This window comes from Drosophila navojoa, chromosome 5 (genome assembly GCF_054131105.1).
Source record: "Drosophila navojoa isolate 15081-1374.11 chromosome 5, UAZ_NAV_1.0, whole genome shotgun sequence".
In the NCBI taxonomy this organism is placed as follows: Eukaryota; Metazoa; Arthropoda; class Insecta; order Diptera; family Drosophilidae; genus Drosophila; species Drosophila navojoa.
This window is the reverse complement of record NC_142893.1, coordinates 24450233-24466050: the sequence shown is the minus strand read 5'-3', so window position 1 is coordinate 24466050 and position 15818 is coordinate 24450233. Positions and strand designations below refer to the sequence as shown.

Sequence of the window (15818 nt, the reverse complement as noted above, 5' to 3'; positions counted from 1 at the left end):
TTTACAGTGCCCAATACTAGTTAAATTAACTTCATATGAACCCAATTAAAAATTAAAATACTATATGACAGCGAAAGTGTATTAATTTATTAAAAGAATAAAACAAACCCATTATTAAACTTATACAATGTGTACCTGCATATTTTAATAATTTGAATACGTAAGCATGTATTTTCTGCCAACACACATTTCGTTTCTGCTTTGTGCAACCATACGTCACTCTTAAATGTTGGGAGAGCGCATGCTCTTAAACTCAAAGAGAATCAGCTGTGGATTGGACTGGAAACAGCTGTTGGCATCAGCTGCTTCAAGTGCACGCGAATAGCAGAAACGTAATCAAAAAGTGAAAAGGCATAAATTATAATAGTTTTCAAACATAAAATAAGTAAACACACATAAAATGATAAAATGTCAAAACTGCCAAAATCTGCGCTTAGCTTAAAACAGGTAAGTGACAGATGGCACCTGGAATTTAGCTTTCTAAAATTTCTCATTCTCTGCTTCACCCAGTTCATGCTGCGCCAGGAGGTGCTGAAGCTGTATAGAGAAATTTGGCGCACTACGCGGCTGGTGCCGGACCAGCATAGCCGACAAGAGCTTAGGGCCTGGGCTCGCCACGACTTCCAAGCGAATCGCAACCAAAGCGACGAGGTGGCCATCAAAATGCTGATGCAGAGCGCCAGACGCAGCCTGACGGAGCTGCAGACCAGCCTCCAACTGAGCGGCACGAGCGTGAAGTGAGAAAAATGCTTGCATCTTTTATTTGAGCTTTGCAAACTTGGCTGCTGCAATCGAATTACAGCGACATAAAACACGATAATAAATAAATAAAGCTTAAAGAGAAAGACCTTTGAGGCGCTATAGCAAAGTCTGTGTTCGTTTCCGTGTCTGTGTAGAAAAAAGCAGTCTAGCATTTTGGTAGATGTTAACTAGGATGAGAGAGGAGCGAATTGAGTGATTCACAGCAGCGGGCGTAGCAGACTCAGCCAGGCGACCTTCAGCAGAGCCAGTCCGAAAAGCAGGGAGCCGACGCTAGTGATGATCAGCGAGATGAGATCCCGTTTAGCGTGCTCTTCGACGCGCCCCACCAGGAAGCTGTGTATTACGGTGCTGGTGATGTGGGCGCCGTCGAAGCCAAAGCAGGGGATGGCATTGATCAAAGCGAGTCCAATGCTGAACACCACATTGTATTTGAGTAGCAGCGAAAGGGCATCGGGCCAAGCGGAACTGATCTGTTTATAGCGGGGCACAAAGGCCGAAACGCGCACTGAGCGCAACACATCACGTGGCTGGCCCACATACATCACGGGCGGCAGGGCCTCGTGGTCTAGACTCTGCCTCTTGAACACCAGAATCCTCGTTGTGTTCTGCAGCATGGGCCGCAGACAGTATCCCTGGGCACACGAGCCTGCTCTGCAATAGCCACTCGAGTCCTCCAGCGTGCGCCGCATGGGTAGGCACACGTGTTGCGGTATCTCGGCTGGCGCATCCACAGTGGCGTCCTCGATGTACTCGAAGCAGCTGACATTGGGATTACGCTCGTCACAGCACTGCAACCTGCCCTCCGCATTGTGATGGGCTATGTCGATGCTCTCGTCATTGAGTCGTATGAAGTCGGAGCTGATGCAATATCCCAAACGCTGCTGCTGCGCCTGTTGCAGGCAACTCAGCCAGCTGTCCTCGTTGTTGACGGGGCAGTCGTTCAGCTGAGTGATTACATTCTGCACCTGCAGGCCGCGATCGCCTCGCAGTGGCGACTTGGCCGTCAGCTCTGTGACAATCACGTGCTCGTTGTATTGGTAGAAGGGCGACATGATCATGCCCAGCGTCGAGATGAACAGATAGCAGACGCAGGCGAACACAAAGTTGTTCCAAATGCCGGCGCAAAGAATGCGCAGCTTGCGAATCCAGCGCAAGCTGTTCAGATGATCATGCGAAAGCTCCGTGTAGGCCAGCGGCAGGCAGAAGTAGACCTGCGAAATGCGAAATGCAAATGTTATCTAACAACTTTTTGGAGTCCTCTCCCATCTCACCCTGAAGCCGAAGCCCGTGACGGGCACGTCCTCCAGCACGGCGGCGAACGCATGGCCCATTTCGTGGAGCAGTGTACAGAGCACTAATGTGGCTATATAATAACCGATCTCTTGCAGCGGCAGATTGACTCCGGGCAACAGAATTTCAAGCTGCACCGTCGCCGTGGCTGCTGCCGCACCTCCAGCAACAGCTGCCGCTCCATCACTGCCATTAAATATGGTAATGATGAGCAGTATTATGCCAATGGGCAGCAACAGAAAGGATAGCAGGACGCCTAAATTGAAGCACTTAACCAGAAAACCTCTCGTGCAGCTCTTGCCGGCTGCGGAGCCCCAGCGAATCAGCATCCGATTGAAGGCGCTGGCATTGGAGTGCCAGTGAAGGCTCATGAAGTTGACATTCAGTCCTGTGTTGCGCAGAAAGACGTCGTAGGGATAGTGCATGCAGCTCTGCAGGAGAAATTCAATAATTAAATTCGATTCGACAATTCATTCATTCGATGCCACCAAGCACACCTTGAAAAAGCGATCAAAAAAATACATGACACCATATAAAATCGTCAGCACTGAGAAGAATATTATGGGATCCATTGTGCGCAAGTTTGTTGTGTTCACTTTGTGCTAAACCTCAAACGACGCACATTGTTATTGTCATTTAATTTTATTGTTGATTTTTTATGGCCTAGCCGAACAGTTTGCCGAACAGCTGATTGTGCATCTACCGGGCTGCCAACTTGGTTTACTTTTTGTTAGTAAATAGTGAAACTCTTTGAATACTATTATTATTGTCATTTTGATTTATTACAAACCCTCTTATTCGATCGCTGATTAATTTGATACTGTTACCAACAGGTGGACTTGGGAACCAGTGCATGACTTCACAATTTCCCCACAGCAACAACCTCTTTTCATAAATACCACAGATACCAGAGCGTTGCCATACTTCAATATGTGCGTTCAAGAACAAGCGTCATCCCGTTGACTTAATTCCACAATTCATCAAATTTCGCATATTATCATAAACTAAAAATGCCAAAAGTGCGTCGTAGTCGTAAACCGCCACCAGATGGCTGGGAACTTATTGAACCCACACTGGAAGAGCTGGAGCAGAAAATGCGCGAGGCCGAAACGGAACCGCACGAAGGTAAACGCATTACGGAATCACTTTGGCCGATCTTCAAAATACATCACCAGAAGACGCGCTATATCTACGATTTATACTATCGCCGTAAGGCTATCAGTCGTGAACTGTACGATTACTGCCTGAAGGAGAAGATTGCCGATGCCAACTTGATAGCCAAGTGGAAGAAGTCGGGCTACGAAAACCTTTGCTGCCTGCGGTGCATTCAAACGCGTGACACAAATTTCGGCACGAACTGCATCTGCCGCGTGCCCAAGTCAAAGCTGGAGGAGGGACGCATAGTGGAATGCGTTCACTGCGGATGCCGCGGCTGTTCCGGCTGAGTAAATACGAGTGTGGTTTAGAGCCTTTCCGAGCTTATATTCAAAAGTAGACAGAACAAAGGAAAAATAAGATATAAAGTATATATCTATCCTCTTGTTCTGGAATAACACTCGTGCAGTTTGAAGTCTGAGTTGATATGTGTGTATAGAGTAAAAAATGAATTGAGCTGCTTCCTAGGCAGCAGGAAGAGAAGTACAGTTGATTACATAGTGAAATCTAAACAAAATTTTAAAAATAGAATATATATCGATATAAATGTAAACTTTTGACTTAAACATAAATTAAATATGAATTTATATTATCAATTTTATTCTTAACAAGTTTGAAAGTTTCTTTGTTGCAATTAAAAAGCTTATTTTGAGACTTTCAGTAGATTAGATTGGCTTTTCTTTTTGCAAACTTTCAGTGTAGGTAAACGTGAGTAGTTATGAATATATAACCACTAGAGAGCTCTCTGGTTAGTGGTATAACTGTACTAGTCTTATACATACACACGACTATCACCCAATTTCAGATTTCTATAATATGTTTTACTTAAATCATAAGTTAGTGGGTATCAATGGATGGTATTCCTTGCCATTTTACTATTCTATTCCGACTAGGCATTTTTTGCTAGTAGTCTTAGTACCCCTTTTGGTTTCGTTGAAAAATATGCCAAGCCTACAAAATTTGAAATATATTAATATATCTTTTGGAATTATATGTATAACAGTATGCATATTTTGCATATGTGTTGAGATAAAGTCTTACATTGCCCATAAGGGAGAGTATGCCAACATTATACTATTTAGTTTTACGATTGTGCATGTCGTTTCGTGCATTCTTTTAATAATTGGCGTTAAGCTGGTAAGGCAAGTAATATCGGTCTCTGCTAAATGGAATGTAATTCGAAACGAGAGTGCTTTTTGCAGATGAATTATAATTTTCTGATACCCTGGATGACCTGTTTGCCCCTCACCATTCTGAACTTCAACGTACTGTTCCTACTTGTTTTGAAGATGGTCTGGAGCATTATGACATCCATGATGATATGTATGTAAAGTTTTTAACCTAATATACGCAAGGCAGCCCTCCATATAATATCTTTCTTGCAGCCATTGCAATGTGGCTATTTGTTTTGAACATGTTCCTGAAGCTTCTCAAGGAGAAACGCAGAGCGAAAGCCGAAATGCCTTCTTCGAGCATTCTGGCCTATCAGCTTTCCGTAAGTTCCTGACCTAAGCGGCCAAAAATGCTGAGCAAAACAAAACGGAAATACAACGAATCAACTCTGTCGCACTCGCACGGAGCCCGGGCACTGCTATCCCGCTCACTCGTCACTCGTACTGCCACGCAACTCACCTCAAGCTCACCACAGTCCACAGTTCGTGTTGGAGTTGAGTTCGGCGCGTGCCCTGCTTTGTGTGGAATCGATTCAAAGCCATCGAGAGGACACACGGCGGAGCAGTATTACGCCGAGCAGTGAGCCAAGCACATCGAACCCAAAAGAAAAGAAACAGAAAATCGCAGAAAAGTTGTCACAGATATACCTAGTCAAGGATCAGATGGAACAATAAATGAAATTAGTTCGAAAAGTGTGCAGCCCAAATGTTATTTTCAATTCCCGGCAACAGACTGATGCACTCCACTGTAAATCAGTTATAAAGTGCATTCCAAGCGATCGGGCGATGTGCAACAATAGAAATATTTTTTATCGATTTGTAGCAGAAACTCTAGTTTGTTGAGTCCTCCAAGAGACACTGATACTGGCAGTGTGTGTGTGTGGGTGTATGTGTGTTAGTGGGCCTTTGTGTGTTAGTGCAGCAGCGGAAACAGGAACAGCAACTGGCATTAGCACACGACAAGATGACGCAAATGCGCCTTAGAGCGGAATAAACGTTCAGCTCACGCAAGTTCCTGCCAAGCCTTAAATGCAACACAAATAAATTTAACGGAACCCTGATAATAACAATAGCAAAATAAACAAATAGTCGCTGTACAGGAATCCAGTGCCAAAGCTTTAAGCCAGCACGCCTCGCCCATCACGCATACGCCGTGTGCGCGCTAACTGTTGTTATTCCGGAAATTGGGCCAACCCGTGGCGTTGCCCGTGCCGTTGCTTTTGTTCCTGCTCCTGCTTCTGCTTCTGCTTTAGCTGCAGCTGCAGCTGTAGCTGCTGCTGTGCTCCTTTGTGCTGTCCGCGCGTGGCCCCATCGAGCTAAACCAATGCATTTGAGTGCACAGCAACAACGCCCCAAGCAACAACAACAACAACGCGAGCAACAAGAGATACACCAGAGAAGGCGTCTCACATACCGCAAAGGACGAGCATGTCATCCCTGCAGCGCGAATGGCATTTACAGGTGAGCGAGCGAGCCCTGGGCCTTTTGCTGAACATTAACTCACAGTCTAAACGTGTTTGCATACCAATTGGAATATAGTCACACACCCAGCGACACCTGAGGTCAAGAAACGCGCCTAATTTATGTGGTCAGAGGCCGTGCCGTGAGCTCGGCCCAAGCGCAAACACATTGAGGTAGTTTGAGGTCGCTTGGCAGGCATTGTAGCATTTGGTGAGCATGCGCTTGGCCCCGTCCATCGCACACCTCGTCCACGACGACGACGACAACGAAAACAAAGCGAATCACTCGACTCGCCGTAAACAATGCGCCAATGCGAAAGGCTGGGTAGTGGGTCAAAGCCGGATCCAACACATGTCCGACAATGAATGTGTAGGGAGGGGGAAAGGGGGGGGGGGGGGCGTGGAAGGCGTCCGGTGTATGCTCACAAGTAACAGACCACAAAAGAAAGTGAACACAAGTAAAGCAAAAGTTCTAAAACCCTTTTGCAATTTCGAGCTAATGAAAGAAGCAATAGATTGTGATAGAGGAAATTATAGTTAGCTAAAAAACATTTCAAAAACGATTTCATATAGATATTGAATAGCTGGATGGAGTGCGAAAAATATGGCTGAAAACTGAAATGAAATAAAATAGCGACTGGTTGACATTATACAATTTAGTTAGTGGATAAATCGGAATCATTTCACTCGTTGCAAGCAAATCAAACTGGAGAGATTCTTAGATGCCATTCTGATGTTGCTGATCAAGGCAAATGCTATTTTAATTAATGAAAGTCTTTGCGATTTGGGAGAAGCGTCACGAGCAAAATTAAGTGTTGAGATCAATTAATTAATTAATCTTTAAATATAATTTTCGGGTTTCAAATTTATCTTTAGCCTTTTATACCTACTTCTATGGACTATTCCAGTTGCACAGCTTGTGAATTTTATCTGGCTTGTGGAAGCCCCTAAGAGTTCATAGCTCTTAGATAATGAAATTCATTAATTTAAATTTGTCTACATAATACAAGAAAAGATACAATAACAAAAAGAACCAATAACTTTCGGAAAAGAACTTAGACATTGTTTCTTTAACCCATTGCAGATCTGAAATCAGTATATTTCAGTATATTGGCAAATAAATATAAATATTATTTGCATTTTCAAACAAGTAAAAACGTTGAAGTTGGGCGTTACCAATTGCAGAATACTCCTCCACATCCCAACAGCAATTTAGTAGCTAACGGTAACCTACTGCAATATTTGGATGTTTATGCTCAAAAAATGAGGCGTCATAATTATTTTTGGGTCATCGATAGAGGAGGTTACTAGTAACTCAACTATCCAAATTTAAAGCTTCTAGCTCTTAAACTGTATGAGATATAAGCTTTTGCGGCTTGCTACTCCCCCTTCGGGCGGACATATATCCGCCAAAGCTTGTTGACTTGGTTGGTCAGTACTAATCTACTTTCCAAATTTCAAACTAATATGATTTCTGGCATATTGGAAAATGCATATTCGCTCCTAATTAGCGTACACAAATTTTATACTCATTCAGGTTTACATTCAATTTTTCTCACGATTACTATTACTAAGGCCTTGGGTTATATTGAGACCATCTATTTTATACAGGTTTCAATCCATATCAATGACAATTCTGTAGAAGCCCTCGACTTGCAACAAGTTAAGCCCTAGCAAATCTTTATACACGTGCTAATTGACAGAGCAACCAACTGCTCAACCATCAGGCCAGCCACCCGCCTGAGCCTAGCCCCTATTTCTTTCATTTCATTAGATTGCGTCAGGACCTTGGGTTGCTGCGAAATTGAAAATGTAACACAGCATTGCCACTTGAACGGAACTCGAGCGCGCGACATGAATCCCGCATCCACTCCCACAACCACGCCTACTCCTCCCACTACCACCACCTCGCCCTCCTCGCCCGTGCCTATGTACTGTGCGGCTCCTGGCAATTTAAGCCAAATTCCTGCTGACAGGCGACAGCCCAGGCTCAGTGCACAACAAAGGGGATAAAGCTTTGACATCTGGCAAGGTCAAAGGGCGTGGATGCTGCCACACAATGTTGCGACATGTTGCAGGGCTTGGCTCATTAGCGGGCAGCTTTGCCATCGATTGCGTGTTTTCCAGCATGCAGGGCATATGCTCTTGCACCATCAACATGTGGCATGCAACCATAGGGGGCACGTTGCCGCCCATTGACATGCCACTGCAATGAGTCATCCGATACGAGGCACGCGCCTTGCAGTCGACTTCAATTAGAATCAAAGCAAAAATACTTCTGATGCCTTCATTTGTGCGCGCCGTCTATACGCAATTTGTCCTTAACCGATTCCGTATGCACGCGAAACGCCCGAGTGAGCAGTGGACTTCATTAAACGTAGGCGGCAGCTGCTTAGCTGGGCGAATGATTGCTAAAAGACTCTTCAATCTTTTAATAGCATTTACTTTAATCACACATAATGTATGTTAGGTTATCAAATTTATTTTTCTACCTGGAGATTGATAAAAATTGTGCCACATTGTTAATTCTATATAAAGTAAAGCAAGCAAAACTCATGATTATAAAGTGAATAGGATATGGAATATCTGTGCACATCTAAAATATTTAGTTTACATTAAGAGAGACACTGAATAAGGCAGAGCTGAAGAAACAAGCTAGAAAGCGCTCTGGAAACAGTCTAAAACTTTTGAAATAATTTAAAAAATAAAGTAAAAATTTCCGTCCCAACTTGACCCCGACGTGATTTGAACACGCAACCTTCTGATCTGGAGTCAGACGCGCTACCGTTGCGCCACGGAGTCACATGTTGTGATCCGGCGCTAAATATGCATTTCAGTCTGAGACGTGTCTGACGTTAGAAAACCAATTTTATTGATTTATTGACAAACACATGTGCTGCACTTACAATCGGAATAAAATAAATTTTAAAATTGAAGCATGATATAGGAAACAAAGTAATTGTTCGACATTTTAGAGAAAAACAAAAACTACAAATAATAAAAATAATCAAAAAATGAAGTACAACTAAATAAACACAACATCGAATTGCTGTCAAGAAAAAGCACATATACATACATACATACATATATATTGAATATTCAAGTCGTGAAGCTTTAAAGCTCTTTTAGAATATAATGGTTGGAGTACATCTATATCAGTTTACATTTGTACCAACCGAAAAAAGACAAGCTCATATTATATTATATATTTATATAACATGAAAATTTTGTTATATTGTTATAGGTATATATAAAAAAAGATTTTTTTGCCTGCATATAGTCAATTAAGTATGTATATAGAATTGTATGTATAGAGCTCTAGGTAAGATAATAATTCATATTATACATTTTGCCTAAATGATGCTCATATAAAACGCTGTGCTACCAAAAAATATTTTCTATATGCAACATAGGAGAGAAAACATTTTATAGATAAGTTCCCCATCTCAGATCCAAAGTAGCCTTCAATTTTAGTGTGCTGAATTTACTGGGCTTATTTCTTATCAGATGTCTGCCAGAGACACTCCCACGACTTCATTCTCTCGTGCACTTGGCCCTGAAAAACTTGCAACTGGCAACGGGGAATTGGGGAAAACTGTGGGGAAAACCTGAAAAGCAAATGGGGAAACGGAAAATAACCAAACGCCATGCCAGCTCATGCAGCATGCGGATGACGATATTTAAGGGGGCTGTGGCCGTCGTGGGCGAACGTAGTGACTAACAACAACAGACGAGCATCGATTTAACAAAAAACTTACTTTTATAGCAGCAACAAAAACAAATAGCAAAAATATTTGTTGCTGCGGATAATTACAATAAAATGTGTATATTGCCGAAGGCAATGTATAGCTTTAACAGACAGGTGTGTGTGTATGTGTGTGTGCAGGCTGCCTCTCTTTGACGGGTCTATTTGCCACAGGATTAAGCCAATTAAGGGATAATTTATGGCGTGTATTTAAATGCTGACTCATCGTGCTTTAAATACGAAAGAAATGAATGACAGAAATTGCATTGCCAGAGAAACAACCAAACTGAGATGACTTCAATTCGTCATAGTCATTCTAGTTCGAGACAAGCATCTTTTATATACTTACTTACCTGTATGTTATATTCAGCGTATATCCAGCGGTAATTAATTGTAGCAACAAGTTTGCTCTAGACATTTCAACTCAATAGATTCACTTTCTCATTATTTTCCACGTCGTTTGATAGTAAAAATAAATATAGTTTCAATATATAATGTTAATTATTGTTAATTATTTTCCACGTCGTTTAATAGTAAAAATAAATATAGTTTCAATATATAATGTTTAGAAGATGTCTACAGATTTAGTCCCAAAATTGAGGTGAATAAAGTCTTTCCATTTTCTTTGGAATTGCATCCAATTAATCCGACTTTTATTGACGTATGTATATATGTAATTGTATGATTACAATAGATCTTTTAGCCTTTAAGGGAGCAAACTTGAAATTTTCAAGAAAAACAAATATTAAGGTGTCGGCTACACTAATCTATTATATTTATCGACTCGCTACCTGCAATATTTTTACAGTTAAGCTCAGGGCTCAGCAGAGACTTCAAGTCTCTACCTTTATTGGCATATATTAGACGGATATACTATTAGAGAAATGCCATATCTTAATTTGATTCAGTTCACAATAAATAACAAATAATAAGCTAGTGTCTTGAATGGAAACCGGTTTCGGCCTTGGCAATAACTGGCAGGAACTATCGAATACTATTTATGGAGCTACAACAAAGTCATAGGAGAGTTAATCAAATGAAAAGCTAATATATGGACTAACGTTTGAGAGCCATGCGGCGATATCGTATGCCTGGCCGTACTCAAGCTGCGGTTTGCGTGCCTAAAGGGTATTTAACTTAAGTATGACAGAGCTAAGGATCTAAGTTAAGTTGTTGATTGCTTGAAATGCATTTGATTTGCACAAAATTGATTTGAATTCCGTGTCTGTATTGCAGGGTTCACGGGGATCGGTGTACTGCGCGAGTGAACCGGACCCAGCTGGTCGAGTCCAGTACGAGTCGGGAGGGCTCGTTCTCAACGACACGGCGGGGCAATGCGTCGCCGGCGATGCTGGCTGCGGCGCTGCCGGCCAGGCCACAAGCGGATCCTTGTTCTCGGTTGTGTCAGCGCCACCTGCACCGCTGCCCACTGTGTCCCTGGCCCAGCTGGACGTCAAGCAAATCGAGGCGCTGTGCGTGCCGTCGCCCTCGCCATGCGCCTCGCCCGCGCTGCGGCCCGCCACGCTCAGCTTGGATGCGCCCTGCTGTCCGCGCACGCTGCACGCCAGCCTGCTGGAGCACCAGATCTCCGAGCTGGAAGAGGACGACAACGAGAACCTGTTGACTGTGTCCAGCATAACGGCTCGTCCGTTGATAGCCAAATCGCACGAGTTGCGCAGCAGCCGCAAGCAGCAGCTGTCCTCGGGCACGGCTCGCAGCAAATGCCTGAAGCGCGCGAAGGAGCTGGAGCGACCGTCCGCTCGTCGCAGCAGGCAGCTGGGTAAGGACCGCGACTCATCTACCAGCACTACGGAGAGCGGCGGTGGCTGTGCTGCGGAGCCACCGGACGGCGGCTATGGTTGGTTCATTGTCTTCGGCGCCTTCTCCGTGCAGTTCTGGGTCGCCGGACTGGTCAAGTCATATGGCGTGCTCTATGTAGAGATCATGGAGACCTTTCCCAGCTCCACGGCCACTGTGGCCTCCTGGATACCAGCCATCCTCTCTGCGCTCTGTCTCGTGCTCGCGCCACTCTCGAGCGCGCTCTGCCAGCGCTTCTCCTGCCGCTCCGTTGTGTTTGTGGGCGGCATCTTTTGCTCTCTGGGCATGGTGCTCAGCTATTTCGCCACCAGCCTGCTGCACCTGCTCCTCACCTTTGGGATTCTTACAGGTGAGCGAATAGCCTTTTAATCTACAAATTTGCTTGCCTTCCTACGTTACCTATTACCCTTACTCTTTGAAATCTTAACTACTTGACTACACCGACTAATGATTAGTCCAGAGATTAGATTTAGTTGATCTAGATTATCGAACAGAATCTTATCCCACATACGATTCTTATAGGATACATATTCACACTATATATTTGAGCGAAAATCGTCAGTGCGGCTATATAATCGAGACTTCAAGTTAAATAATCTGTAGTTTCTTGAGATATAGTAATTATCAACAATTACTTATCCATCCAATTACTTAAGCAATTAAACTCGATTGATACAATTGCCTAACTAATCTTATTACTCTAGTTGAACTTGATAGATGCAATTACTTAAGTAATAAGTTTACATCGTATGTACATATATACATATATTACTTGAGTTATTAAATGCATTTAATTAAATAATTAAGCTGTTTAAATATGGAATAATTTCGAATACATCCCATTACTTGAGTAATTAAAGTAGATTACTTCAGTAATTTAGATTTTCAGATAGATATAATTAGATAGGTATCAAAGTAACTCTTCCATCCAATTCTAAATACTTAAACAAGCAAATATGAGAATGCTTTATGCATTTCAAGTAATTATATTGATTAATCTACAATAATTATCTATTACAATTACCGAGGTAATTAAGAAAGTTAGTAATTAACATGCCTTCTAGGAATTGGTGGTGGTCTATCGACGACCCCTGGCATTGTGATTGTCTCGCAATACTTTGACAAGCATCGCGCCCTGGCAAACGGGATCTGTGTGTCGGGCACGGCGGCGGGCAGCTTCGTGCTGCCCATATTGATAAAGCATCTGGCGGAGAGCTGCGGATTCCATGGCACGATACTCATACTGGGCGGCTGCATGCTGCACGTGTGTGTGTCGGCGACTCTGTACCGACCACTGAGCGACTATGCCGAGCAGGCGCAGGTGCAGGCGCAGGATGCGGCTGACAAGCCCAACAATGATGACATCAACCCCAGCACTACGGGCATGCTGACGACATCCACGTACTTGGGAACCTGTGAGGTGGGCGCCGATGAGCTCAACGACAAGTTCATAGAGCATTTGTTCCTCGAGGAGTGTAAGAATCACCTGAACTACTATGCCAGCAAGCAGTCAGGTGAGTTACTGCGCATGGGCCAAAGCAATTCATGATGCAATTGTCCATTGCTCGACAGCTCAAGACAAGTCGGCGCAGGAGAGCGATGACGAGGTGAAGGACATCATTGGCGAAACCACCTTTATAAAGCCCATGAAAAAGGTGCGCAGCTCCGGCCTGCTGCACTCCGTGGAGGATCTGAGCACAGACTCCACTTGGGTCTATCGCAAACACTCAGGCACCGACTCGAATCGCGGCAGTCGGCGACGTCGCAACGTCTTTGCCAATGACGAGACCATCAGCAAGATCCATGCCCATCTCGAGAAGCCGCTTTCCCCACCGAGCGTGGTCAGCCGGGGTCTCAGCAAAAGCATGGAAATACCCACGCCCGTGAGTAACCTCAGCGAGCTGAAGCAACAGCCATCGGATGGCAGCATTCTGGACTCCCAGCTCCTGGAGTCCGCGGTCGTCTTTGACGACGACGACGATGACAATGACGCCATTGACGATGATGACGACGACGGGCGCCAGTTGAAGCGCAGCTGCTGCGCACGCATTGAGATGTACCTGGACATCAGTCTGCTGCAGGAGCCTCGATTCATACTGATGTGCCTATCCGTAACACTCATGTCTGTCGGCTGCCCCTACATGCTCTACTATCTTCCCGCGCATGTCATATCTATCGGTGGGTCAATCCCTCTGCTCTTCAAGCTATCTTCATTCGTAAATCATATATGAGTTGTAGTAGAACCGAATCGCATTTTAAGGCTAAGAATAATCCTAGACAAATATAGAATAATGAATAAATCAATTGTGCGGAAGTCAGGGTAATAATCTGATGTCTCTTAAATTCGATATAGATAATTTTAGTGATAAAAACATACATATCTGTCTCTTAAATTCGATATAGATAATTTTAGTGATAAAAACATACATATCTGTATATGGATATGTGATGATTTTGAGAGCCGATAACTTTTACAAAATCAGAGTCCATCTCAAATATTCTACAACACTATGAAAGGTTTCAGTAAACGCAAATATTTCGAAATATCTATTCATTTGTGTAGCCATCAAGTTTCCATCCCTCAGACCTAATATATTAGCTCACATTAAAAATACCTTGACTACCATATTTCATATCTAGCTATCAACATTTTTTTCCATTTTTTGATTCAATATAGGTACTAAAAACACAAAAGTCTAGAAGTATTTGTTTTCATTGAACTTCATAATGAATTATTATTTATATAAACTCTACTTCTTTCTATAGGCTACAATAAAAGCGAAGCGGGGTATTTAGTGGCCATCAGCGCTGTGCTGGATCTGTGTGGACGCCTGGGCTTGGGCTGGCTATCGGATCTGCAGCTCTTTGATCGTAAGAAGACCTATACACTATGGTAAGTCTGCTAAGGTAAAAAAAAAACAAGTATACCTATTGGATCTTGATTTTGAAGAATATGATTTTTTATATTATCTATCTGTTATAATATCTGTCCTATCCAATTAGCAGAATCATTTAATCATACCCTGAACCCATTGACCATGGGAAATCAGGGTATAATGGTTGTGTGTAAAGTATCTATCGGGCAGAAATGATATACAGTATTTACTTAAATCTAATATTTATATTGCCGAACTAACTTTCACATTTCTTTTCTAGTATCCTGGGTGCTGGCCTGGCTGTTCTGACAATACCCTTTGCCAAGACCCTGGTACTGGTGGGTCTATCCGCGGCAGTCTACGGACTATGCCTGGGCAGCTGGTATGTGCTGATGCCCGTGCTGCTGGCGGATGTGTTTGGGACGGATCGCATTAGCTCCAGCTACGGCTTGGTGCGCATGTTTCAGAGCATAGGGGCCATATCAGTGCCGCCGTTGGCGGGTCTGCTGAGGGATCTCTCCGGGGACTATGAGATCTGTTTCTATTGCATGGGCTCCTGCATGGCCTTGGGCTGTACGCCCCTCGTGGTATGGTCTATACTGGAGGCACGCAATCATCGGCTGTTCGTGCAACACGAGGAGGACGAATGCGAGGAGGCCTAAGGCAAAGACTTCATTCAGTTTGTTGATTAGCAGAGTTATACAAAAATATTTGTTTGTTGTTCGTGTTTTTAGTAGCCGTTACAGTTACATCAGAATATATTTTCCATACCAGTACAAATACAAGCATATAGGAAGAGAAACCCAAAAGATAATGATACACAATCGGAGTTCGAATGCCTCACCGATATTGTTGATACTCTTACTGATACTCCCATACGAGGAAACAAATGCAACATTTACTTTACTCAGCGTTCACACACTTTCCATCCATTGCAGGCAGCACTCAAATGCATTCTTATAGTATATCATCTGCCTGTTTATCCTATCTGCAACAGTTGTGTATTCAACAATGTTATCCCAAAAGCATGATAAGCACCGAAAGTTGCGCAAAGAACTGAGTTAAAAAGACATGAACACCAAAAAATGAGAAACATAATTAATACCTATATATGTATATATGAATCAATATATAGTAATTATAATATTCAATAAATGTATTGTCTGTATTTGAATGCCCGAAATACACGATATCTAACTATATTTAGCTGTAGGTTTACACAATGAACATCGTCGACATCATCAAACAATTTCCATTTGGTACCTTTCGGTTTTCGTGAAACTGAGAAGTGCGGAGAGAGGCTATTAATTTATAAATGTTGTACAACTGTACCATCTAGTTCTTGGGGCATCCTACAGCATTACATTAACGTAGCTGTACAATAGCTGTTGTGAGAAATTTACGTAACAAAAAATAAATAAAGTATCAAATTCAAGGTTTGAATTATTCTATTTTTATTGATATTGAAATGGCAATTACATTTACGTAATATAACATAAAAATGTGCTAGTATTGATTAGTTATTATTTGGAACTGCCAG

At 42.9% G+C, this 15818-nt stretch overlaps 3 protein-coding genes, 1 non-coding gene and 1 pseudogene across 6 annotated transcripts; 3 read left to right on the top strand and 2 right to left on the bottom strand.

The window, feature by feature from the left end:
* The first annotated feature begins 194 nt into the window (after positions 1 to 194).
* On the top strand, positions 195 to 868 carry LOC108654815 (LYR motif-containing protein 2). Of its 2 annotated transcripts, XM_089260886.1 has the most exons (3): positions 195 to 447; positions 511 to 737; positions 803 to 868. In XM_089260886.1, the coding sequence occupies exons 1-3, from the start codon at positions 409 to 411 to the stop codon at positions 825 to 827; spliced, it is 291 nt and encodes a 96-aa protein (XP_089117012.1). In that variant the 5' UTR covers positions 195 to 408; the 3' UTR covers positions 828 to 868. The 2 variants fall into 2 exon arrangements, with proteins under 2 accessions (XP_089117012.1, XP_017961854.1); XM_018106365.3 differs by having other exon boundaries at positions 204 to 447; positions 511 to 868.
* On the bottom strand, positions 736 to 2777 carry S2P (membrane-bound transcription factor site-2 protease). Its single transcript, XM_018106361.3, has 3 exons — positions 2550 to 2777; positions 2034 to 2483; positions 736 to 1973 (listed from the first exon to the last, which is right to left on the bottom strand). Exons 1-3 carry the CDS (start codon positions 2622 to 2624, stop codon positions 960 to 962), a joined length of 1539 nt encoding a protein of 512 aa, XP_017961850.1. The 5' UTR covers positions 2625 to 2777; the 3' UTR covers positions 736 to 959.
* A 158-nt stretch (positions 2778 to 2935) lies between these two features.
* LOC108653761 (protein BUD31 homolog pseudogene) lies at positions 2936 to 5072 on the top strand (annotated as a pseudogene). The gene is made up of 3 exons (XR_016196919.1): positions 2936 to 4344; positions 4410 to 4530; positions 4593 to 5072. The product of XR_016196919.1 is annotated as a protein BUD31 homolog pseudogene (transcript).
* A 279-nt stretch (positions 5073 to 5351) lies between these two features.
* On the top strand, positions 5352 to 15612 carry Sln (monocarboxylic acid transporter silnoon). The gene is made up of 6 exons (XM_018104493.3): positions 5352 to 5840; positions 10821 to 11751; positions 12467 to 12916; positions 12975 to 13580; positions 14169 to 14295; positions 14559 to 15612. The coding sequence occupies exons 1-6, from the start codon at positions 5808 to 5810 to the stop codon at positions 14938 to 14940; spliced, it is 2529 nt and encodes an 842-aa protein (XP_017959982.2). The 5' UTR covers positions 5352 to 5807; the 3' UTR covers positions 14941 to 15612.
* Positions 8570 to 8641, bottom strand: TRNAW-CCA (transfer RNA tryptophan (anticodon CCA)). The gene has a single exon. It is a non-coding gene; the product is annotated as a tRNA-Trp (tRNA).
* Positions 15613 to 15818: the final 206 nt, after the last annotated feature.

Coding starts and splice junctions, on each gene's coding strand:
- Sln (XM_018104493.3), top strand. CDS start 5,808: ATGTCATCCCTGCAGCGCGAATGGCATTTACAG. Junction 11,752..12,466: donor CACCTTTGGGATTCTTACAG/GTGAGCGAATAG, acceptor CATGCCTTCTAG/GAATTGGTGGTGGTCTATCG. Junction 13,581..14,168: donor CGCGCATGTCATATCTATCG/GTGGGTCAATCC, acceptor TTCTTTCTATAG/GCTACAATAAAAGCGAAGCG.
- S2P (XM_018106361.3), bottom strand. CDS start 2,624: ATGGATCCCATAATATTCTTCTCAGTGCTGACGATTTTATATGGTGTC. Junction 2,484..2,549: donor TTTTTGATCGCTTTTTCAAG/GTGTGCTTGGTG, acceptor TTTCTCCTGCAG/AGCTGCATGCACTATCCCTA. Junction 1,974..2,033: donor TCACGGGCTTCGGCTTCAGG/GTGAGATGGGAG, acceptor CGCATTTCGCAG/GTCTACTTCTGCCTGCCGCT.
- LOC108654815 (XM_089260886.1), top strand. CDS start 409: ATGTCAAAACTGCCAAAATCTGCGCTTAGCTTAAAACAG. Junction 448..510: donor CTGCGCTTAGCTTAAAACAG/GTAAGTGACAGA, acceptor TGCTTCACCCAG/TTCATGCTGCGCCAGGAGGT. Junction 738..802: donor CTGAGCGGCACGAGCGTGAA/GTGAGAAAAATG, acceptor ATCGAATTACAG/CGACATAAAACACGATAATA.